At 47.3% G+C, this 25,180-nt stretch overlaps 1 protein-coding gene across 1 annotated transcript in view; it reads right to left on the reverse strand.

Moving 5' to 3' along the window:
• PDGFD (platelet derived growth factor D) overlaps positions 1 to 23,404 on the reverse strand; it is a 181,217-nt gene extending 157,813 nt beyond the window's left edge. The window contains exon 1 of the mRNA XM_077341544.1: positions 22,667 to 23,404. Coding sequence (XP_077197659.1) covers positions 22,667 to 22,790 — 124 coding nt within the window. The 5' untranslated portion in view covers positions 22,791 to 23,404. The remainder of the gene's footprint in view (positions 1 to 22,666) is intronic.
• Positions 23,405 to 25,180: the final 1,776 nt, after the last annotated feature.

Below are 25,180 nucleotides of genomic sequence, written 5' to 3' on the forward strand. Positions count from 1 at the left end.
CACCAACCTCCAGCTGCAACCTGGAAATCTCCTGGAATTGGACTATAGAGTTCAGTTCCCCAGGGAAATACAATGAATACACTGAATGCTCCCATTTACCCACTACTTCTCCAGATTTTATTCTGGAGAGGGAAGGAAGGGAGACCCCTGAGATTTTACTTGCTTGTTCTGGTCTCAACCAGACGCATGGCAGAATAGTGCCCTGCCAAGACACAGTGCGCTCAGTATGACAACAGTGAACCAAGGATGGGTGTTTCTTGGGAGAAGGCATAAGACATCATTGTCTTTTCATGGCTAGTTCCAGACCTACTCCATTCACGGAACATTCAGGGTATCTGCCATTACCTTTTTCATTCATTAGTATTACTTTTGTTAGTTATTTGTGCAGAAGAGCTGTTGATGTCACTGAAACATCCATCTTCCTAAAAAGGATAGTCAGCCAGCCAAAGATACTTGGAATGTCAGCAAGAGTTCAACAGTTAATGCCTCAGTGGTGGTGTTATTCATCCCCTCCTCGTGGCAGCCAGAAGCCGCACATCTGGTTATACAATTTCGTAAACATTTCCAGGTGCAAATGTTTCAATCTATGTCTGTGGTGCTGTGGAATGTCAAACAGAATTAGAGTGTCCTCTCATTTCATACCAAGATACATTTTTGCACTTAACCCACATGCCTGAAGTCCTCAGATCTGAACATGTGTGCTGTAATCTATGACATCTGTGATGCACTTATGTTTATGCACAGACTCCGGAGCAGGGCTTGCAAAATTGAGTCTTGCAGTCAGCATATTTCTGAAGCCTCTTCCAGGCCTGGTGGCGCAGAGAATTCTGGGGCATAGCTCCTTTCCAAAACATGGGGGGGGGGAGGATGTGACACAAGAAACCCCAAAACCATTTTAGAAACAGTTCATGCTGTGACTCCTTCTCATACCGAACTGTGGCTTTCCAGAAAATGGTGACCACATTCGGATGGGGAGGAGGTGCCATTTGGATTCTGTATTTTGTGCCAACATCTCAAGAAGAAGCACAATCACAATGATTCTCTTGATGCCAACATAATCTCTGGGGAGGTCGGGGCCCTTCAGGACTTGGGGCCATTCTGCAGGGCCTGTAAAACAGGGCAGATCCCCCAGGCTTATGGTTGAGGTCAGAAATGACTCCAAAGTTCTGGCCTCCATGTACCATATTTGACATCTTATCCCTCCACCTGAGAGCCAGCTTGGTGTAGTGGTTAGGAGTGTGGACTTCTAATCTGGCAAGCCGGGTTCGATTCTGCACTCCCCCACATGCAACCAGCTGGGTGACCTTGGGCTCGCCATGGCTCTGATAAAACTGTTCTGACTGAGCAGTGATATCAGGGCTCTCTCAGCCTCACCCACCCCACAGGGTGTCTGTTGTGGGGAGAGGAATGGGAAGGCGACTGTAAGCCGCTTTGAGCCTCCTTCGGGTAGGGAAAAGCGGCATATAAGAACCAACTCTTCTTCTTCTTCTTCTTCACCTCTCCCCCACAGGGAAATCAGAGGTGGTTTCAAAGTAATCTGATTGCAAAATGTTTTAATATGTCATAGAATCACAGAGTTGGAAGGGACCTCCAGGGTCATCTAGTTCAGCCCTCTGCACAATGCAGGCATCTCTGTGTGGCAATCTATATGCTCAACATGAAAAGGACTTTGATATAATTTTAAAAAGTGTTTTCCTACATTTGAAACATTTCCTATATTTGAAAGCTTTCAGTTACTGTTATTTTGGTTTCTTTAAATATATGTTGTTACCGGGTATGAGCTTTTAGGGAATGGTGGCTTAATTTTTTAATATATTACTATTAAAGGTAAAGGTATCCCCTGTGCAAGCCCCGGGTCATGTCTGACCCTTGGGGTGACGCCCTCTAGCGTTTTCATGGCAGACTCAATACGGGGTGGTTTGTCAGTGCCTTCCCCAGTCATTACCGTTTACCCCCCAGCAAGCTGGGTACTCATTTTACCGACCTCGGAAGGATGGAAGGCTGAGTCAAACTTGAGCCGGCTGCTGGAATCGAACTCCCAGCCTCATGGGCAAAGCTTCAGACAGCATGCCTGCTGCCTTACCACTCTGCGCCACAAGAGGCTCTTATATTACTATTACTATTGCTATTGCTATTGCTATTGCTATTAAAACCACATCTCTAACACAAACTTCAAGGAAGAGCAAAAGGTCATCTTTTTGCTTGTATTCAGGCCATGGTTAATGTATTTATTACACCATTTTAAAATTTATATTTGAATTCAGTTCCACTTAATTGGCCATGTGGACCTTTCTTCTGTCCTGTTTGACGTTTGTTATTACATTTTACAGCTATATTAAAAGGCTGGATGATACGTTGGCTGTGATGCTTTATTGCAGGGAGTACCATGCCTTATAAATACACAGTGTGTGTTTTAAGTATACAAGTCATCTCCTCTGTTTATTACAACGTAATGACTCTCAAGAGTTTAATGTGTCAGAGAGTACAGTGTGCACGAGAGAAGAGATGGGAAAACGCCTACTTCCCAGTTCTGCTAAGGAGCCAATTCTGTGCTGTTTGCCAGTTTGGTGTTGTGGTTAAGAGTGCGGACTTCTAATCTGGCATGCTAGGTTCGATCTTGTGCTCCCCCACATGCAGCCAGCTGGGTGACCTTGGGCTCGCCACGGCACTGATAAAACTATTCTGACCGGGCAGTGATATCAGGGCTCTCTCAGCCTCACCCACCTCACAGGGTGTCTGTTGCGGGGAGAGGAATGAGAAGGCAACTGTAAGCCGCTTTGAGACTCCTTCGTGTAGGGAAAAGCAGCATGAAACAGGTAAATCACATCCGTGCAAAGGGTAAAAATTTCAGGACACTGCTGAGAAGGGGGTGAACACTGTAAGCCCATCTGCAGGCATCTGGAAATGTAGAATGGTTGGTAGACTGTTGGTACAACCTGAAGAGCACTTTCCTGGGGTAAGTAGTCCCTATTAAAAGGATGGGATTGCTCTCTTAGGTACTGGCAGATTATGCTCTGGCACACAATGCTTGCCCCTGTGACTTTGTTCCACTTTAGGTTTTGGTGTTGTTGACTACAGTGGAAAGTTGAATGGATTCGTCCTGCTATGCTTGTCCCAAGAGCCAACCCACAGAAAACATGTTATCTATACGCGTACCTGTATATTTTTATTAAGAGCCTCTTGAGGCGCAGAGCGGTAAGGCAGCAGACATGCAGTCTGAAGCTCTGCCCATGAGGCTGGGAGTTCTATCCCAGCAGCCAGCTCAAGGTCGAATCAGCCTTCCATCCTTCCGAGGTCGGTAAAATGAGTACCCAGCTTGCTGGGGGGTAAAACGGTAATGACTGGGGAAGGCACTGGCAAACCACCCCGTACTGAGTCTGCCATGAAAACGCTAGGGGGCATCACCCCAAGGGTCAGAAATGACACGGTGCTTGCACAGGGGATACCTTTATCTTTACCTATATTTTTATTGCATTTATTATTTTTGTTTGCATATGGGGCATTACAGGGAAAAGTGTGATGGGATTAGGAGATGGGCGTTTGGTCTTTGTGTTTCTTTGCATATATTATTTTTTTATTTGCATGTGGAAGCGTGGCAGGGGGCGTGGCCAGTTGGCACCACTTCCGTGGTACTGCGAAGCCTAAAAAATATTTCAGGGGTACCTCTACAGTCAAAAGGTTGAAAAAGGCTGCTATAGATTCTCACTTCACAAAGAAGGTGAGGGATATAGTTCTAACCCCTTCTCCACTCTGCATACAGTAAGGTAGCCCAGCAAAGAGAAACGGTTTGTTCTTTCTGATAATCCAATTTACTACATGGGAGGCCCAGGCAAGTGTGAATTTCCCAGGAGAGACGGGTTAACAAGACAGAGATCCAGTTCTAACAATGGCTCTGCCCGGTGTATTGTAATTACCTATTCCCTGTAAATATGTCTTAAAAAAAAAACCAAAAAACCCCTGGCATCCATCCAGTCTAGTGTCCAAATTACATGCTAATTAATACCATCCTGAATACCTGGACTTCTGCATCTCAAAGCTGTAAAGTAAATTAGCATTTTATTTACTGGTTATTAGCACGAGGTGAAAGGCAGCTCAAAAGCACACAACTTTTAATAAGGTCACAATTATAGTAAATTACTTTTAAGCTTAATTGGGTACAATCAGCCCCCGATAAACATTCTGGCCTTGCAAAGACAACGGAAGGCACAAGAGAAAAAAATGCACAAGGTGAGGAGGTATCTCCATTCCTGACAATGCCTTTAACATTCAGTGACAGCAGGAGTTTCCCTGGCTTGCAACAGCTACATTCTGGAGAGATAATTACCAAGAGGAGCATCAAGTGGTGAATTGTGACCTACTCGTTCCGCAAACAAAATATATTGTAAGGGCAAAAGCAGAACGTTCATGCGTTTGAGCCTAACACCCTGGCCTGGCATCGTGCTTGGCGACCGAGGGGCACACTTTCAAAACCCATTAACAACCCTGCACATTGTACAACATGATCCTGTTCATGTTTACTCAGCAGTCCGTTCCACCAAGCCCATCTAAATAAAAAGCATCGCTCCAGCACATCTCGTGGCAGCAAATTCTTTTTTTTAAAGCACTAAAGGAAGAAGCGTTTCCTCTAAGTCTATGACCAGTCCTTAGAATTGGAGTATTAAGAAAATGACTCCACCCATTCACTTCACACTGTTTGCATTAACTAATTTCCATCACAAACCCGGTTGCCTACTATGTTGAGTCAACTTCCACCTTGGGATTTGAAGAAGAAGAAGAAGAAGAAGAAGAAGAAGAAGAAGAAGAAGAAGAAGAAGAAGAAGAAGAAGAAGAAGAAGAGCTCTTTTTAGGTTGCAGGTCATCCCAAAGTTCCTTGTCTTATAATATGCACAAGATTTCTAGAACATTGGACCATGAGAAGCTTGTGTGTTCATTTCTTTCCTTAAACACATTGATTCAAGCACTCACAAAGGAACAGATTACATGATTTCTTTTTCTTTCCCTAGACCAACATCGAAATTTCTACCATAAAAGGTAAAGGTAAAGGTATCGTCTGTGCAAGCACCGAGTCATGTCTGATCCTTGGGGTGACGCCCTCTAGTGTTTTCATGGCAGATTCAATACAGGGTGGTTTGCCAGTGCCTTCCCCAGTCATTACCGTTTTACCCCCCAGCAAGCAGGGTACTCATTTTACCGACCTCGGAAGGATGGAAGTCTGAGTCAACCTTGAGCCGGCTGCTGGGATTGAACTCCCAGACTCATGGCCAGAGCTTTCAGACAGCTGCCTTACTACTCTGCGCCACAAGAGGCTCTATTTTCTAGCATACATGACAACAAAAGTATTTCATCAGTTCCAATATCAGCCCCCCCCACCCCAAATCCTTTGGGCTCCCCTTTTCACATTTTTCAGTCTGTGTCCTCCTTGAAATATGCCAGGACTGCCCCCCCAGGGAGCCAAAGGGCCCCCATGGAGAATGACTGAACTAGAGACTCCCAACTGTGTTAGTCTTTCCTCATAGAAAAGGCACTCCTGGATTATTTGGTTGTCTCTCTTTTCACTCTTTCTTACCCCTTTGATGGAATAAACAAAGCATCATGACCAGGAACACCTCCTGCTCAGTAAGTCTGAAAGCACAGGTACTCTGGATGTGCAGACCAAGTCAGGTCAGCATTTTGCAAGAAGATATTTAGTGCCTTCCCAGCAGAGCCCTAGTGGATATTTCAAAGGTCCGTGGTGAGCTCTCCTTTGCAGGCTCTATTGGTGTGGCCACATTGTCAGCAGGGACTCTAGCAGTGTTGTGCCCTCCCTGGCCACTCCAGTGTGGTGTGGTTAAGAGCGGTGGCCTCTGATCTGGAGAACCAAGTTTAATTCCCCTCTCTTCCACATATAGTCAGCTGGCTGACCTTGACCTAGTCACAGTTTGCCCACACAGTTTGCCCCTGTAACACATAGCCCTCCCTGGTCCCGCCATTCCTCCTTCAACTCTCTGAGGAAGGATTGCTAGCTTTGGATGGAGAAACATATGTAGAAGAAGAGTTGGTTCTTATATGTTATTTTTCTCTACACGAAGGAGTCTCAAAACAGCTTACAATCACCTTCTCTTTCCCCTCCCCACAACAGACATCCTGTGAGGTGGGTAAGGCTGAGAGAGTCCTGAGATTCCTGAAGAAGAAGAAGAGTTGGTTCTTATATGCCCCTTTTCTCTACCCAAAGGAATCTCGAAGCGGTTTACAATCTCCTTCCCTTTCCTCTCCCCATAACAGACACCTTGTGAGGGAGGTGAGGCTGAGAGAGCCCTGATATTCCTGCTTGGTCAGAGCAGTTTTCTCAGTGCTGTGGCGATCCCAAGGTCACCCAGCTGGTTGCATGTGGGGGAACGCAGAATAAAACCCAGCTTGCCAGATTATTAATCCACACTCCTAACCTCTACACCAAACTGGCACCAAGCTGGCTCATGCAGATGTTGTGAGTGGAGCCTGAGGAAGGTGGAGTGTAGGAAGGGAAGGGGTTTCAATGGAAGTATAATCCCACAGAATCCACCTTCCATAATTGACATTTCCTCCAGGGGAACTGATTTCTGTCATCTGGAGATCAGCTGAAATAGTAATGATCGTCAACCACTATGTGGAGATTGGCAACCCTACCATGAGGACTCCAAGTCAAAGTCACTGGGCGGGTCAGAGGACATCTGACAGGAACCACAAAACCACCCCCACAGCAGACCAACTTTTAATAACCCCACTCCTCTCTAACAACCCTAATGACCTCTTTCCCCCTTCTGTTTCCCATCATGCCTCATTTCCTGTGAGCAGTAAGCTCCTCCATATATCCTCTCCAATGTACCGAATTTTCCTGAGCACCTGGAACCCTCGGTTCTTCAGGGAAGAGATGTGATGTTAAACAACCAGGATGCTGGTTGCCTAAGAAGTTTAGCTAAGACATTGAAAACAGCAAGAGAAAGAACTTGGCAAGTTTTGCGTCCCTTGCTGGAGAAAACAAAGAGAACACAAGTATGTGGGGTTGCGTTGTCCTAGTACAACGAATGCTATTAGAATAACACCAAATCACAGCTGCTGGAACTTAAAAAAAAATCCTATTAAAGGAAGTTGTGTTTTCCAAACCACAGAAATCTGTATTTGATTTTAATCGTACTACTAAAAATGAAGTACAGAAAAGAGTGTTGGTTCAACAACCATTCTCCCATCTTTCCAGAATTTAAAACAGCACCTCCACATTATTTTTTTACCCTTTCTTCTCCACTGTGAAATCCAATAAGCACGCTGACTAGATAAGACTGGAGACAAGTCTGAGGTCCCTGACATCTTCTTTATTATTTTAAGAAAATGGATAGAAATATAAAAGGAATACAAAAAGAGAAAAGGGGTTATATAACAAACATTGCAGGGTATCTAGAATGAACAAAAGGAGAGAGATTTCTCTCCAACATCCTCGTCCCCATAATCTTTACAACAGTCCTCACTTCAAACATTTTAATCTCTAAACACTATAGCTAGTCTATCTTATCACTACACTGTTAATTTTCACCATTGATACGTAATCTATTTTGCACATTTCATCCTTTCGACGCTTTCACTATAACCCTGAATATGTCAGAATCTAAAAAGAAATCTATAGACCCCCCCCACAAACTAAAAAATGAACAAAAGAAACATACTAATATTATTCAAATTTGAATTCTTTATACATTCGTAGCCAAAGGATGTCCCCAATCTCCTTTTGCATTATAATACATTTTTATATATTTATGTACTTTTCAAATTGCTTCTCATTCTAAATTTGTCGCCTGCTTTCATAACAAGTTGTCCCTGACTTCTTGCTGCACCATGGGTAGGAAGCAGTTTTGAATTCTGTTGCTAAACCATTTATATTGCAGGCTACAACAATGTGAATGTGCACAATCATTACAATTAGGGAGAAAAAAAAATACCCACAATGAGACAGACTTCCTTATTGATCCAAGGCTCTAGCTCTCTGAAGTTACAGCGTAAGCCTCTGAGGAGAAAAAATATTAGTTCAATAGTTTCTATATGAGTCCTGAAGGACAGACTACAAGGAGAGTAGTAGGATATCTTTTGCTCGTGTGCAGACTTCCAGGTTTCACAAAATAATGCCCCGTGAGCAAATTCATGGAACTCAAAGAACAGAGTTCTATATGAACAAGTGAGGACAATATAGAAAAGCATGTGTCACCGGTGACCAAGATCAAGATGACTCCTACTTCTACCATGGTATTCCCCACTACTATGTAGGAGCATGAAAACTGGACAATGAAGAAAACTGATGGGAAGGAAGGAGATTCATTTGAAAGGCAAGGAAGTGGGTTCTAGACATCACAATGACTGAAGTGAGTCTGTTGTGCTTTGGTCACCTTCTGAGAAGACAGGACTCACTGGGGAAAGGCAATAATACTAAGAAAAGTTGAAGGCAGCAAGAAAAGAGGAAGACCCAATATGTCATGGATTGACTCAGTCAAGGAAGCCATGGCCCTTAGTTTGCAAAGGCTGTTAAGGACAGGACAGTGGGGTGTAAAGCATCCCTGTATCCTACAGTCATCTGAATCTCACAAATCCTAACACAAATCATGAAAATTCCGGTTTCAGCAACTAAATATGGACCATGGATGCTGTAGGACTTCCAGATTAACTTTACCCAAACTCCTAGTGCCAGGAGAAAACTCGGATGCTCTCCAAATATATCTGCAAGTCACTCTTATATGGTTGCAGCAGATCCCAACTGGTGGCAAGCTACTTATAATACTTCAGAATGTCTCCTTTCAAAAGAACCTTCCTTGACCTGCAATGCAACTCTGAATGTTTGTGGGAAAACATAAACAGCACTTCCTGTCATGATCAGGCCTCTACCAGGTGACATGGAAATACCTTGAGTCAGCTGCAGCTCACTGGAAACAGTTCCCTGGGGCACGGCTTATGGCCCCGGCGTAATGCTAGTTAAATCATGAACTCAATTTGGACCACTCAACACGCAATGAGATTACACTGATGTTCTTTACTATATGGGAAATCGTTCTGCCTCAGCCATTCAAATGTCTGAACATTCTGTGACATCACAGCAGCCCTGGAGCGGGGGGAGAGGGCCAATCAACACCCAAGGAGATTATACCGGTTCTTTATTCCATGGGAAATCATTCTCCCTCAGCCATTCAAATGTCTGAACATTCTGTGACATCACAGCAGCCCTGGAGCGGGAGGGAGAGGGCCAATCAACACACGAGGAGATTATATCGATGTTCTTTATTCCACGGGAAATCATTCTCCCTCAGCCATTCAAATGTCTGAACATTCTGTGACATCATAGCAGCCCTGGAGGGGGAGGGCAAATACACAACCAATTTATATAGAAACAAAATTCAATCCTACTTAACAACATTTGGAGAATTTCTTGGTACCTTCAGAATGGCAAATACCTTTTCAAAGATGTGACCAGTTCCATAAGCAAGTCACTAACACTAATGAGGAATGTTGGTACTTATTATTTCAGAGGGAGGGACTGAGGTCAGGTTCGTTGTATTTTAAGCTTTTCAACAAGTCTTTTTGAACATCTTTCTCACAGCTTCACCCAGCCTTAGCTGCAGGGTATCTGGGGATGTCAGGAAGTGTGTTCAAAAGGCCAAGCTTGCCCTCCCGCACCCTTCCAAGTGTGATGTGTGCCAAAACACAAATGTAGGAAGCTGGCTTTTAAAAAGAGAAACAAAGACCAACACTGAGGCATGAAACCAGGAATTACTCATGTACCATAGGAAGCTTGATGTCACTGAGAATTTATTACTTACCAGAACCACAGAGCTGCGCCACATTCCAATTTGTTTTCTTTAAAAAAGCTTCCTCAGTTGGATTGCTACTCTTATATGGCTCACATGGAGAACCTATAGCCATTGCAACATATCTTGAGCCTCATTTGCTCTACACTCTGTCCACACAGATAATTTTCTGTCTATCAAAGTGTTGGCTGACCTCTATAAGAATTCTAAAATCAGAATGAAGATACCTTTTTCTGTGGTATCTTGGTTTTTATGAGTGGTGATGCTTACCCTGACAGGTATGGGACACCAAGGTGTCCTACTCCTGCCCTTCCATTGATCCCTCAAAGGTAGCAACCTCACAGGGCATGTAAGGAGAAAGAAGAGTGAATGGTTTGCAACTTCCACAGAGCTCAACTCCCCTGGAAAAAAATGAGTACATTGGAGAGTATTCATAGCATTATGCTAATTCCATAGCATTATGCTCCTAAACTCCATGTTCCCTAGCTCAACCCTCAAATCTCCAGATATTTCCATATCCAGAGTTGGCAGCCCCCCCGCCTCCCCAATTCCATATATCTTTTGAGGGAATCTGGTTATTTTTCTCGTACAAGCTTTGTAGGTTTAATAGACTGAATCCGAGTGGATGTTGTTCAAAGTTAATACGGTTCAAAACAATTTTTGTTTCTTGCCCTGGGTCATCTTCCTGGAAGAAAGACAGGTTTACATTCATAAACACTGTTTCTGAAGTATAAATGTTGGAACCACTGCATTATTGGGAAAATGCCGGTCCCACTAATATTTCTTTTTATTTATTCCTTTTAAAATTTATATCACGAGAGACCTGTTTCTGTGCAATGAGAAAGGACTACATGGAATAAAAACAAGAGTCCAGCAAATTTAAGGTAGCCATCCGAAAAAGAGTTTTCTCTCTTGTGTTTCTGCATCGTTTTACCTGTTCTGCTTTTGTCTTGTTAATTGGCCAGCACTGGAGGTATCTCATTTTGACTCTTCTCTGGATTGGGCATGATAAAATCATTCAGTGATGGAAGGATGTAGCAGTGAAGTCCTCCCACATTCAACGGGGCACTGCATGAGTCACTGGTCTCAGGCATGCCCAGCAGGAAGCATGTCCCAATCACTGATAGGCTATTCGTGGGCCACTGGTCTCACTGACAGGTAGAAATAAAACTGGCTTCCATTGAACTGCAGCAAATTCCACTGAGGTTGCTGTCTTAGTTTGTGACAAAACAAAAATGGCGTCTTGTGGCTTTCTGTGGCACATAAGCTTTGACAGACGCCCGAAGAGCCTGTTTGGTGTAGTGGTTAGGAGTGCGGACTTCTAATCTGGCATGCCAGGTTCGATTCTGCGCTCCCCCACATGCAGCCAGCTGGGTGACCTCGGGCTTGCCACGGCACTGATAAAACTGTTCTGACAGGGCTGTGATATCAGGGCTCTCTCAGCCTCACCTCCCTCACAGGGAGTCTGTTGTGGGGAGAGGAAAGGGAAGGCGACTGTAAATCGCATTGAGACTCCTTCGGGTAGAGAAAAGAGGCAGATAAGAACCAACTCTTCTTCTTCTTCATTAATATCAGGGCTCTCTCAGCCTCACCCACCTCACAGGGTGTCTGTTGCGGGGAGAGGAAAGGGAAGGCGACTGTAAGCCGCTTTGAGACTCCTTCGGGTAGAGAAAAGCGGCATATAAGAACCAACTCTTCTTCTTTTTCGTTAGCAGATGCATACGTGGTGGGGAAGAATGAGTTAAAGGGCTGTCAAGTATGATGTGAAATTCCTTTGCAAAACTCAGGAGCAGACAAGGTAAGAACAGTGACCATTCACAGCCCCCATTTTAATTCAGAAAAACAGACCTCGGGCGTGAGATGGTTTAGAAACATTGCAACAGCACACTTTAAAGGTCTGACATGAGGTAGATTTAGATTATCAAAATTGCACAGATTATTGGAGTAGCGGAAAGGATAATTCCTGGTGTCTGCCTGCTATCTTCAGTCCCCATCATGCAGTTCTTTCAGAAGAATGAAATTGTCTGAACTAGAGGCGGGGCGGAATTCTTTTTAAAAAGAAAGGAAGCATAACGTGAAATGTCTATGCAAAATTCAGCAGCAGACGAGGTAAATTCAGTAACCGTTCTCAGACCCCATTTTGATTCAGAAACACAGACCTTGGCCGTGAGGTGATTTGGAAACACGGCAATAGCACAATTTAAAGGTCTGACATGAGTAGATTTAGATTATCAAAATTGCAGATTATTGGAGTCGCGGAAAGGATATCTCCTTCATCTCCTCACGCTGATAATTCCCGGTGTCTGCCTGGTATCTTCAGCCCCCATCATGCAATTCTTTCAGAAGAATGAAATTCTCTGAACTAGAGAAAAAAAATATTCTTGAAAAAAAGGAAAGAAAGCGTTTTAGGGAGTTCTCAGAGGTTGGTGCCGATAATACCATTCAGTAGTTTAAAAGCTGCTCGAACTCCCCAGACTGTGGCTGAGTTTATAATTGAAATATCTGCCTTGCCATGATATACATCTATCTGATAAAACAGGCCTGCCACAGCTGGGCCTTTTGTTGAACTCCATTGTATTGATTACGGCTAAGTCAGAGTTGTAATTTCCCCGAGTTTCTTCAGTTCTCCGAGACAACAATATAGCTAATGAGACAGCGCAGTGGCCAAACAGAACCACTGTAAATGAAGAGTTATACTTTCAGATCTCGGCTTAGCCCAGAAATGGGGAGCACGCGCCCAGCTCTCAGCCTTTGTCTCCCGCTGGTATTAGGTGATGGGGGAGCCGTGGAGATGAATCGCATTTTTGTTGGAAGTTGCAGAAGAGAGTAGAGCCCAAAAACCTTTTTCCATCCATTAAAAAAGGGTCCCACTTGGCAGTCTTTCGCAGAGTACTCAAAAGCAAAGCAGAGGATGCTTCTCATTGTGAAGGGAGGGAGGGTGCGGGAAAGAGGGGACCAAATAGGATTGCTAGCTCTGGGTTGGGAATATCTTGGAGAGGTGTGGGGTGGAGCCTGAGGCCCATCTCAGGTCTTTGGAAAGGGAAAGGACTTCAACGTGGCCTAATAACACACAGCAGACTCTCTCGGGAGTTTCTTGATGGCCCTAGTAGGGTTTCCCATTTATTGGGTCGTATGACCACGCATGTTGACCTAATGGCCAATGATGGACCTAGAGGGGGTGGGAAGAGGAGGGGCCCTGGGTGGGCATGTACACAGCTAAGCTTCCCAACCAGATTCTGCATGATTTTGCCAGGGATTTCTCAAAGGTAAAAAAGTTGAGAAAGACTGCCACAGTCTACATTCCAAAACAGCCGTTTTATCCAGGGGAACTAATCTCTGTCATCTGGAAATGACTTGTAATTCCAGGAGATCTCTAGATCCCACCAGAAGGGTGGCAACGTTCAGACCGGGGCACCTTAACCGGGGCTCCTTCTGTTGCCAAGTGGTACAGATGAGCAAACCTATTCTTCTTTTTCTCATTCACTGGGGACCGGTCAACGCTTGACAATTTTAATAAGGTCTGGGGGGTGGGGTAGTCTTTTGCCGAGGGATGTTGCCACTGCCTGAGCCCCTGTTCCACTTGCTTTCCCGCCAGCGCGCCTGACTTTCCTGCCATGCTGAGGGGGAGCCCCAGCCGTGGCGGCCACTGGAGAGCACCAAAGGTGAGCCGGCGGCAGAGTGACAGGGCAGCCCCCAAGGCAGCAGCTGGGAAGGAGGATGAGGAGGAGCTATGGCCCGGTACTGACTGATCCATGGACCAGTATCGGTCTCCGGCCCGGGGGTTGGGTTGGGGACCATTGCCCTGTGACACCAGCCAACTCATTGGTATGTGGTGTCCTGATGAGCAGTGGTCCCCAACCTTTTTATCACCGGGGACCACTCAACGCCGGGGACCACTCACCGGGGACCACTCAACGCCTTTTACTGAGGCCCAGTGGGGGGGGGGTAGTTTAATCCTCTACTTTCAACCACTGCCCTAGCGCTCTCTGATCGTTATGGTAATGTTTAGACATCCCTTCAAAATAAGATACAGACACACCACAACAATGAAGTGTGTTGTAAAGGGCTGGGGGGGATGAAGTAAAGGGCCGGGGGGGGGGGAAGGCGTCCTTCGGGGCCCACCTCCAATTAGTCAAAGGACCACATGTGGTCCACGGCCCACAGGTTGAGGATCGCTACTGATGAGGATCCCTGGTTGCATGGGATCCCATCACGAATGAGGAAGAATTCTTAAAGAAGGGGAGAAGCAGGTGCTGAAGGAGCAGATCAGGCTGTGAACAGACAAAATAAAATAAGGCAAAGAACTGACGGGTCTGCATCCGACCCCATAAAATAACCTGTTTTCCCCCCAGAGGAGAAAAATTTATCTATTGGTTAGAGCTGCTTCAGCTTTGAGTCTCCCCCCACCCACGAAGAAAGCACATGGCCCATTTTAATATTTAATATTCTCATTTTAATAGGTATACATTATATCTTAATAAATTATAGAACTGTTTTTTAACTTTGAGAGTTTTATAGGGATTTGTTATTGTATAAAAGTGTAATCTGTCCCGAGTTGCCAAACACAGGAGGGAATATAAATTCCACAATAATAAATAAAAATAAAGGCTATTTTTCCATTGACTGAAATAACTTTTTTTGGTTGGGGGGGTGGGGGAGGGGGGCACCAGGCTGCCGACCTCTAATCCTTGCATTCTGCAGCAGTCAAAAGACCTGAATCCCCTAGAGATGTCTTTGCAAATCAGCAAGCTAAGGTTGCTGGAATCTGGACATGAGCCCAGAGTATTTTACTGAATTAGGTTTTGTCCTTGCATTGTAATTAAAGTAGCAATGTTGGAACATGTTCCGGACAGACCTTTTAAAACTCATCTACTTGGTGTCAGCAATTCCCAGCTAGTAGGTTAGGACACCACCAAACGTCACAGAAGCTGTATGAGCTGGAGCCAGGTTGGCAGTGTTTTGGAGGAATAAAGGAAGAATGTGGCACACAACATTAAGGACAAAAAAGGGTCCCTGGAAAATAGTGTTTTCTGAGGACACCAGGCTCCAGCCTCAAATCCTTGGATATTGCGCTACTGTTGCACTATAGCAATTGTTCCCAACTAGATCCTGTATAGGCAAGACAACCCAGGTCCAAATGACCACTATAGGGCCATGATAGCACAATCCCCAGGGATGTGTGAATACACTCCTACAGGATAAGAGTGGACAGCCAGACAGAAATGGTGCACATCACATAGAGAGGGGGTCATTGCTCAGTGGGAGAGCATCTCCTCGGCATGCCAAAGGTCTCAGGTTCAATACCCTGTATCTCCCATTAAAAGGATCAAGGGATGGGTTATATGAAAAATCTCTACCTAAGCTGCTGGAAAGCTGCTCCCTGTCTGAGTAGACCAGCCTTTGTCAAACCTTTGGCCATGGAGGAGCCCCTGAAATAATTTCTCAGGCTTTGAGGAGCCCCAGAAGTGATGTCAGCTGGCCACGCCTCCCTACACGCCTCCCGGAAGCGACGTCATCAAAAGTGACATCACCATCTGCATTAACAGGCCAGTTTGAAAAGGACCAAGGAGGGGAGAGCCAGGAGGTGGTTTAAGGCAGGAGTAGGCGTGCATGTGCTGCCCTCTCCCAGGTGCAGAAACCACAAGAGAACTGACCCTTGCTCAGGAGGGGGAGCTACAGAAATGGCGGTTCCTGTGGACCCTGGGGGTCCACAGAGCCCAAGCTGGGAATCCGTGGAGTACAGAGTACTGACTTTGATTGACCAGCAGTCTGATTAAGTACAAGGCAACATCACATACTTCTACGCCCAGCCCACTGTTGTCCACATTGGCATGTATAAACATGCGCGTGTAAACAGGGAGGTCTACAGTCTAGACCAGGGATTCCCAAAAGAGCTCCCAAGGGCTCCCAGGCGTTTCCCCTGCATCTTGCCTTAATGAACTCGGTCACAAGCTACTCTTGGCATAACCACCAAAGCAGGGGACTGGACACTTCCATTGACCTGGGGGAGGCATTCTCGGGTGGTTACCCCCCCCCCCCGGGAAAGGGGGCAGAGCCTGAACGCCTTCTCCCACCTCAAACTTGCCTCTTTTTGTTCCACCCAGACCTTGGGTGTGGCAGGGAGGCATGGCCATCTGACCACTTCCAGCCCAGTTCCAGAGCTCCTCCAAGTCTCAAAACATATTTCAGGGGTTTCTCCATGGCGGAAGAAGGCTGGTCTAGACTAAGTAATAACTAGCATAGTGTGGGTTACAATGGCTGGGATTCAGCTATCAGGAGCCAGGTGCAGAATCCGGGTGGGGATATAGTTCCTCTTGACTCAGGATGCACACATTCAAGCAAGTTCCCAGGGAGGGAGGGCTGGGCCACCCAGCTGTCGAGGGTTGGAGTGAATAAATATAGAGACATGAAATGGAGTTATACCAAGTTGGGCAATTGGCTCCCATTGCTCAGTATTGTCTACGCTGGCTGGTGGCAGCGGTCCAGGGTCTAAGAGAAAGGCCCTTTCCCAGCACCTGCGGCCTGAATGCAAAGCTTGTTTTCAAGCGCTGAGCCGCAGACTGTTCCTTCAGTAAAAAAATATTGATTTCTAAACAAGAAACCAGAGGGATGCGTGCCAAACATGACCCCACCCCACTGCATAACAAAGCAGGAGGAGATTAAGCCAGTACAGCCTGGTCCCAGCATTGCCCCCCTGACTAAGTTCAAGCTTAGAACCTACACAGGTCTATAAAGTGAAATTCGAAAACTACTAGGTCTATTATTTTGTCCCGTGGGCCTGACCTGAATGACCCAGGGTAGTCTGATCCTATCAGATCTTCGGAGCCAAGCAGGGTCAGCCCCAGTTGGTGTTTGGAGGGGAGACCACCCACAAGGTCAGACATGTGCAAGCCCCTCTAAGTGACTCTTGTCTTGGAAACTCTGCAGGGTCACCATTGTCTGTGACTTGATGGCACCGTCCACCAGCACAGTGGCCATGGAGTCCCATCTGGCCAGGATCTGGCAGTCTAGCAGCTCAGGGGTTCACATTACAGTCAGCGAATACCAACATGCTGGTGACCCCTCACCCTAGAGAGGCCCACCTGATCTCGGCCAGAGACAGAGCTTTTCCTGCCATGGCTCCAGCCTTGTGGAACAAGTTGCCAGCTGAGTTCCAGGCCTTGATGGAGCTATCAGAGTTCTGCAGGGCCTACAAAATAGCACTCATCCACCAGGACTAGGGTTGAGACCACGGGGGGCTAAAATCCAGTGGAGCCTCCCCGTTCCCTCTCCCTCCTGCCCCCGTTTTGTGAGTTCTCTATCAGGACCCACTGACAAATGAACACCTTGAAGAAAGATAGGTAGGGGTGTGAAACGGAGGTTAGTTTCCACTGGTATGGTTATTATTGTGGTTTCATGCTGGGTTTGTTGCTGTTGATGACAGTGACGTTTTACTGTTGGTTGTTTTTTTGCTGTGAACTGCCCTGAGGCCTGTCCATGGGGGAAGAGCAGTATACAAATGCAATCAATAATAATAATAAATAATAAACAGTAAACACCAGACAGAGTTTGCAGGATGCAAACATCACTGCGCCATGACCAGGGGTGGGAACAAGGAGCATGTAAACCTGTCCAGTCGTCAGACGTCCATCCAAATCATGCCTCCCATTGGCAAAACGGAAGGGGGGGGCATCGCTGTGGAACCAGTACAGCAGGGGTAGTCAAACTGCGGCCCTCCAGATGTCCATGGACTACAATTCCCATGAGCCCCTGCCAGCATTCGCTGGCAGGGGCTCCTGGGAATTGTAGTCCATGGACATCTGGAGGGCCGCAGTTTGACTACCCCTGCAGTACAGGCTGCAAAGGCCACAAGGCTGAGTTATTAGTATCGCATGCTAGAATCGCATGGTGGAATGAGCTCCCAGGAGAGAACAGAGCCCTGTCGGAACTCTCAGAGTTCCGCAGCTCTTCCGCAACGCATATTGCTGAGGCCAATGGAAAAACTCAATGAACATCTGCCCAGGCCTCCCTTCCCTCTTCTTCCCTCCTTCTCTTCTTCTTGCCCCACGGGTCCAGCAGCTATAATTAGATAGAAGAATTTTAATTACTCTTTGTAATCTTTTAATTTTTATTGATCGTTGAAATGATGTCTATTTTTGAGCGCTGTGAACCGCCCCAAGGTGACCGTTCACAAGGATGCAGTATAAAAAAATCTCAAAATAAATAAATCAAAAAAATAAATATGTACGTACTTACGTTGTCATCCCCCCCCTCCCACTCCCCACCCGGAAATATCTCTGGGATGCCTAATTTGGCTGAAGCAAGAATGGAGAGAAACTCCATTCGGTTGCACCCCAAGGAGTCTGCTAAAACAGAAGCTGGCTGGCCAAGGAAAAACTGTTCTGCCTGAGAAATAACACGCCTATTTCAACCCTTTAGACTTCTTGGAGATCTGCTTGCTGCTTTCCCTACAGGGGCTTTCGTGCACAAACATTTGCTATAGAAAAGTATTGAATTTCAGCTGTGTGGCTGTACATCCTTGCATATCTAAAATTTAGGGGGGGGGGGAGGGCACGATGCATTCACCATTGCATGTTTTCCCTCCTGCATGCCTTCTTTCACTCCGCTCTCTGTACAAAACAAACCCCAAACCAGAAATATCTCAAACCTTTTGGTTCTGCCTGAATCAGTGTGACTCTTAGACCCCCCCCCCCATGGCTACTGCTGCAAGAAGTTCAAGGCAGTGTGCAGACAAACAGCAGGCCTCAGGGAAGGGAGAGGATTCACAGGACTGAAAGACTGGGCTTGTCGCCATTTGTGGAGATCACCCATGCAAGGTAGACCAGTAGAGGGACAGTGCCTATACATGACTGTGGGTTGGCATTTTGTCCTTCAGCCACCATAAAATAGACTCTCCTCCAATAGAAGCTCAAGCTATTGTGAAGCTTCCTCCACCCCTTTGCTAAATGCTTTACAAGACGATACACACAAGAAGATACACTCAATTCAGACAGTCTGACATACAGACTAGGACTAAATGTGGGAATATGCAAGATCTTCTGTAACATGCATGATTCAGAACCATGTGATGAGGGTCCTGCAGGGGGCATCAGAGGGGCTTTTGTGTGCATACACACTTCTGGTTAGATGAGGAACTTCCTAATATTTTTATCAAATACTCTCCTCTAGGGTCCTGGTTGTCTCATTGGAGACATCCTCCCGGCTTGCCTCCAGGACAGAACAGACAGAATGAATGCAGAACAACAGTTAGACAGTTAGTTAGGCCTCTATGCAAAGTCTGTTTCTGTTCTTAACAAAACTATTTTATTCTTTTAAGCAGCTTGGTGCTCGACATGTCGGTGCCTATTTAAACTCTGCTGACACTCAGAACTCTGCCAAGAAACTATGTCAAAGCGACTAAAGAGTCAGTCAGGAGATTCTCAAGACTGTCAATCTATGGTATCTAAGACAGGACATCTTGGGGAAGAAGAAGAAGAAGAAGAAGAAGAAGAAGAAGAAGAAGAAGAAGAAGAAGAAGAAGAAGAAGAAGAAGAATTGGTTCTTCTATGCCGCTTTTCTCTACCCGAAGGATGCTCAAAGAGGCTTACAATCGCCTTCCCTTTCCTCTCCCCACAACAGACACCCTGTGAGGTGGGTGAGGCTGAGAGAGCCCTAATATCACTGCTCAGTCAGAACAATTTTATCAGTGCCGTGAGGAGCCCAAGGTCACCCAGCTGGCTGCATGTGGCCGAGTGCAGAATTGAACCCGGCATGCCAGATTAGAAGTCCGCACTCCCAACCACTACACCAAACTGGCTCTCCAAACTGGAAGAAGTGATGTTCCAAGAAGGAGAGGACCCTTCTCTCCATCACCCATGACAACACCGGCAAGAGGACCTTCATTCATCCACACTGGATTTAGGGAGGTCACCGTACCCCTCCCTGCCCCAAAGGAGCCCCAGAAGAGCTGCTGCTTTCTCTTCTTTCAGGGGCTTAGAGATGTTGGCCTGCTCCGTTTTTGAGAAGTCTGAGTGAGAACTGCAGTTCACTGACTCTTGCATTCAGCAGTAAGTAGCAAACGCTCCCTTGCATGCTGGCATCTACACTGGGGATTTTCTAAGTGATGCTAACTTAGAGTGAGGGATCCAGTTCCAAAAAGTGCGAGAAACAGAGATCTAAGAAGAAAGTGGTGGCTAATGACCTGGGCAGAACATGTTTCCTCTCACTGTTAACCTGACCCTCCTGCCTGCCAGCCCTCTCCCTAACAATATACAGGCGGGTGTTTGGGGTCAGAAGAGGTCCTCGGCACACCTCCCATTTGAGATACCAGGAGTGGTCAGGATCTAGTAGTTCCATCAACTGCACTCTGAAGCTTGCAGCCAGCCCTTTATTCCTTTTCACTGAGAAAGGGTGAAACCTATGAGATTGCAGGAAATAAAGGACAAATTAAATACCTCCTCTGGTGCATTCGGGACTGGCTGCTTCGAAACGAAGCCGCAATTTCCAGGAGCCAGGAGTACAGTCTGGGAAGATGAAGAACAAGCCCTGCCCACCTTGAAAACTATGCTTTCCCGAGAGCTCACAGGATGGCTTCAAGGCATCCATTAACTCCTCCCACTCTCTCGCTTGCAAATCGCCTTCTATTTTGTGCACAGCAACCTAGGAGAATGAAGCCGTCTGACGAACGCACACCTACAGTAACCACCAGAGCTGCCCAGCTCCAGGAAAGTTCCAACAGCTAGACTTTCTAATGCTCTAGTGCAGGGGTAGTCAAACTGCGGTCCTCCAGATGTCCATGGACTACAATTCCCAGGAGCCCCCTGCCAGCGAACGCTGGCAGGGGGCTCCTGGGAATTGTAGTCCATGGACATCTGGAGGGCCGCAGTTTGACTACCCCTGCTCTAGTGGCAATGTAAGAAAGCTGAGAAAGATCTGAGGATCGGAAACCGTCAACAATCTCTGCACATCTGGGTGAAGCTCCCATGCCACTGGCCATCTGTTCTGAATGACCCTGCCTCTCGAAAGTCCCAGACAAAATACCCCCCCCAGCCTTGCTTTTGTGGTCTTGAAGCTGGAGATGCCTGAGACTGACCCCGGGGACAGCATGCCTACAAAGTATTCATGTCCACTGATCGAAGAGTCATTGGCCACTCTCCTATTGAGGCACATCTAAATCAGAGGGTGCAACTCCCAGCCCCTGTCTTGTTGGAATGAGCCCTCTATGGCAGGGGTAGTCAAACTGCGGCCCTCCAGATGTCCATGGACTACAATTCCCAGGAGCCCCTGGCAGGGGCTCATGGGAATTGTAGTCCATGGACATCTGGAGGGCCGCAGTTTGACTACCCCTGCTCTATGGTCTCTTTCAGATATCTTTCCACTGAATTTCCACCCTTCGGTATATTTTGCGGGGGTCACACCTTCACAACTTCCCCGTCATAACATGGAAAGCACAACAGTATCGGTAAAATGTAATTCAGGATTTGCAACGATTCGTTGCATCATATTCTGTATATATTGCTTTCCAGTGCGTGTACATTACATGTATATATACGGCACAAAGTGGTGAATGCTCCACGCATCGGATGATCCCGAGTTATCATCTAAGTCCTGGTTTCATGCATATGAGTGGGTGGCTGTGTTGGTCTGTAGCAGCACCACAAAACTTGAGCCCAATAGCACCTTTAATCAATCTTGAATCAATCTTTGTTGGTCTTAAAGGTGCTACTGGACTCCAATGTTGTTGTGTAAGTTTCATGAAGTTTGCTACAGAGAAGATCTTCCATGTTGGAAAGGGATGGTGGGCTTCATGGCCCCACATGCGATGTGGGGAGGGATCAAAGCCACACCAGCCAGCCATTCCCCAAAGAATGGGCACGTTGCAGCTCTTGGCTCCCCTCAATGTGTCCACAATGCACTTTTAACTCCAAGCAAGCCCTACTGGATTCAATGGAGTAACCATGCACAAGTTTGCATCCCAGAGTGATAAACAGTATTTGGGGTGCTCTAGTCCCTCCCAAAGTTCTGCATTTCTAAGATAGAAAGAAAAAGAGCTGGATTTTATACCCTACTTTTCAGTACCCCAAGTGGCTAACAAGCCTCTTTCCCTCCCTCTCCCAACAACAGACACCCTGTGAGGCAGGTGGGGCTGAGAGAGCTCTAAGAGAACTGCTCCATGACAACAGCTCTAAGAGAGCTGTGACTGGCCCAAGGTCACCCAGCTGGCTTCATGCAGAGAAGGAGTGGAGAATCAAACCCAAATCTCCAGATTGGAGGCTGCCACTCTTAACCACCACTGGCATTTCCTGTAGGAAGAAACCCAACATCCGCCTCTCTACCTATGGTGCCCATCCAAGAACAGGCTTAACTGTGGCTTGATAAGTCCTAGATGTCACTTTCATGTACCAAATGCTTAGTATGAAAAGCATCCCTTTGACCACCTCATGAGAAGGAAGGTCTCCCTGGAGAAGAGCCTAGTGCTGGGAGCGATCGAGGGCAAAAGAAGAAGGGGGCGACAGAGAATGAGGTGGCTGGATGGAGTCCCTGAAGCAGTAGGTGCAAACTTAAATGGACTCCGGGGAATGGTAAAGGACAGGAAGGCCTGGAGGATCATTGTCCATGGGGTCGCGATGGGTCGGACACGACTTTGCACTTAACAACAACAACAAAAGCATCCCTTAAAAAGTCAGTGTGTTTGTGTGTGTGGGGGGGGGGGGTACACGGTCAACCCCCCCCCCCCCACAAACACACACAAACTTTGTCACCTTTTCTGTCTTCCTTCAAAGCGCACCTCTCAAGACACCTTCCAGGGGGCGCCTCTTCACCAGCGTCCGCCCGGTCTCCAGAGCCCGGGTCCTCAAGCACTAACCGGGGCCAGAAGCGGATTCACTCACCGTCTCTCCGCAGGTTCGAGGCTCGCAGCGCCCGGATAGATCCGTTCTGGGCGCCGGCGCCCTGCCGGGGGCAAAAGTTGGCCCAGGCCACGATGTAAAGGAGCAAAGGCGCCGGCAGTCTCATCGGAGCCCCTTGGCGCTCGGCGCGGCGTCTCCGGGAACACGAAGCGAAGGCGACCGCCCTCTCGCAAAGGACAGCTCTTCTTTCCCGGCGCACTTTCCCCACTGCCCGCAGAGCGCTTCCCTCTCCGCGCTCGATCCGCGATAACTTTTGGGGTTTAATTGGCTGGCTGCAGGCAGGCAGGCAGGGAGGGAGGGGGGGGGGCAGTATTCTTAGGCAAGTTGGAGCAAGAAGAACTGGAGACAGGTTGCGCCCCCCACGTGCCTCGGCGCTCGCTCTCGCTCCCGGCAGCTCCAACCCCGGAGAGGAAAGTCCTTCTCCCAGCGGGGAGCCGGATCCCAACCTCCTGCGGGGGGCTGGCTTCCCCGCCTTGCGCGCACACACACACACGCACACACCCCGCCTCGACTCTTGGCCAGCGGCGCCGCGCACACTTTCGCCCAGACTTTGGGCCGGGAGCCCGCCTGGGCCGGGGAGCGCTCCGGAGACCCGCTCGCTCGCTCGCTCCGCCCGGCCACGACCGCGGAGGGCAGGAAAACAAGCCGGCGACGGCTCCGCGCGGAGGAAAGGCGGTGGCGGCGGCGGCGACAGAGGCGCCTTCTGGCCACGGGGGCACGGGAGGAGCGGCGGCGGCGGCGGGGCGAGGGGTGGGGAGAGGAGAGGAGAGGGAGCAGCGCAGCCTAGTACCCCCGGGTAGGAAATTGGGGGCTGGCGTGGTCCCCTCCCCAGGGGTGGATCCTCGCAGAAGCGACTTTGGCGCTTTCTGCTGCCACACACGTGTCTCAAAGTGACAATCGGTTGTGGAAAGGTTGGTTGGTTGGTTGGTTGTATGCGAGTGTCCCTCGCACACACGCACGCACAAAGAACAGGGTCCGGGTTCGAGTCCTCGAAGCACTGCATAAAAACCATGAATCCACTGCATTACACCAAGGGTTTTCATGCAGTGATTGCTGGTGAAGAATAGTGGGGGTATTCCAGTGGCTGCTGGTAGGCTTGGCCTTGGTAAGTCCCTTGAAGGCCAAAAGGGATTTGGAAAGGGCCATGCCCCTGCTTTTTCCTGATTGAAACCAAGGCTTGAAGGCTGGCAATACTGTTATGATTCCCTAGCAATGACCATTGACAGCATTCGTTTACTAAAGCTGCTGGTATTCCTTTTATCGTTGGAGGAGTTAAGCCCCCCATTTTTCAAATTTTTCAGCAAACAAACTTGTCTTAAGTTTGTAGAAAAAGTTGTCCATGGCCTCAGTCTCTAGATTTAAGTAATCATGGATGGGGCCCTGTTGATGGTGCCAGCATGGAGCTTCCCCCCTCCCCAGATCTACCTACTGATGATGGTGAAGTGGGATAATGATTAGGATATTTCCCCTTTTCGCTGCCATATACTTACTAGAGAATGCTCAATCCTCTTGAAGCTATTTGGGGTCTTCTTTCTTTTTTGCCTGGGAAATCTCCAAAGGATGTATAACCAACCCCACACACACACACACCTTGTCTGTTGGTGGCCAGCTTTGCTGCTCTCCGACTGGCACAAGTCACCCTGTTTGCTTATTGCTTTATCCCCTGCAGCTTCTACAAACCACCAACCAATATTAAAACCAAGCACTGCCATAAAACAACCCAGTACAGTATGCCAAAACATCAATTTGGAAGGGGCACACAGGAAGAAAGGGAGACTTGGAGGGTATAAAGGACAGGAGGATGAAAGCAGAGAGCGATGCACAAGATGCCAACACAGCTAAAATGGCAACAAGGGTACTCAAAGTGAGTAAGCCACACTGAACTATATTTCAAACAAAGTGGCTGAAATTGGCATTAAAAAGAGGATGTTTGGTTAAAGGACCTCTTTTCTCCACTGTAGTTTTTTTCACAGGAGACCATTCTGCACACACAGGATAATGCACTTTCAATGTGCTTTGGCAGTTGGATTTTCCTGTGCAGAACAGGAAAATCTACTTCTAAAGTGCACTGAAAGTGCATTATCTATTGTGTGCAGAATAGGCCCAGATCTCAGCCTAGGAGTATAGTAGTAATAAGAACCTCAGAAGAATTCTGCTGAATCAGACCAGTGGTCCATCTGCTCCAGCATCCTATTTCGCATAGTAGCCAACCAGTTCCTTCAGAGGGCCAGCAACAGTGTAGAGGCCAAGGCCTTCCTAAGAACCTCAGAAGAGTCCTGCTGAATCAGAAGAGTGGTCCATTTAGGCCAGCATCCTATCTCACACAGTGCATCAAAGAACAAGGAGGGCCAAAATGTTGCATGGAACAGACACCTGACTGGAATTAACTAGGACCTGGAAGGTTGGAGGTCTGTGCCATTTAGATAACAGGTTACAAAATTATATATACACAAGGGGCCAAGCCTGTTGCATTCAGGAATACAATGGGAGCTAGAT

Source organism: Paroedura picta, chromosome 6, assembly GCF_049243985.1.
Source record: "Paroedura picta isolate Pp20150507F chromosome 6, Ppicta_v3.0, whole genome shotgun sequence".
Lineage (NCBI taxonomy): Eukaryota > Metazoa > Chordata > Lepidosauria > Squamata > Gekkonidae > Paroedura > Paroedura picta.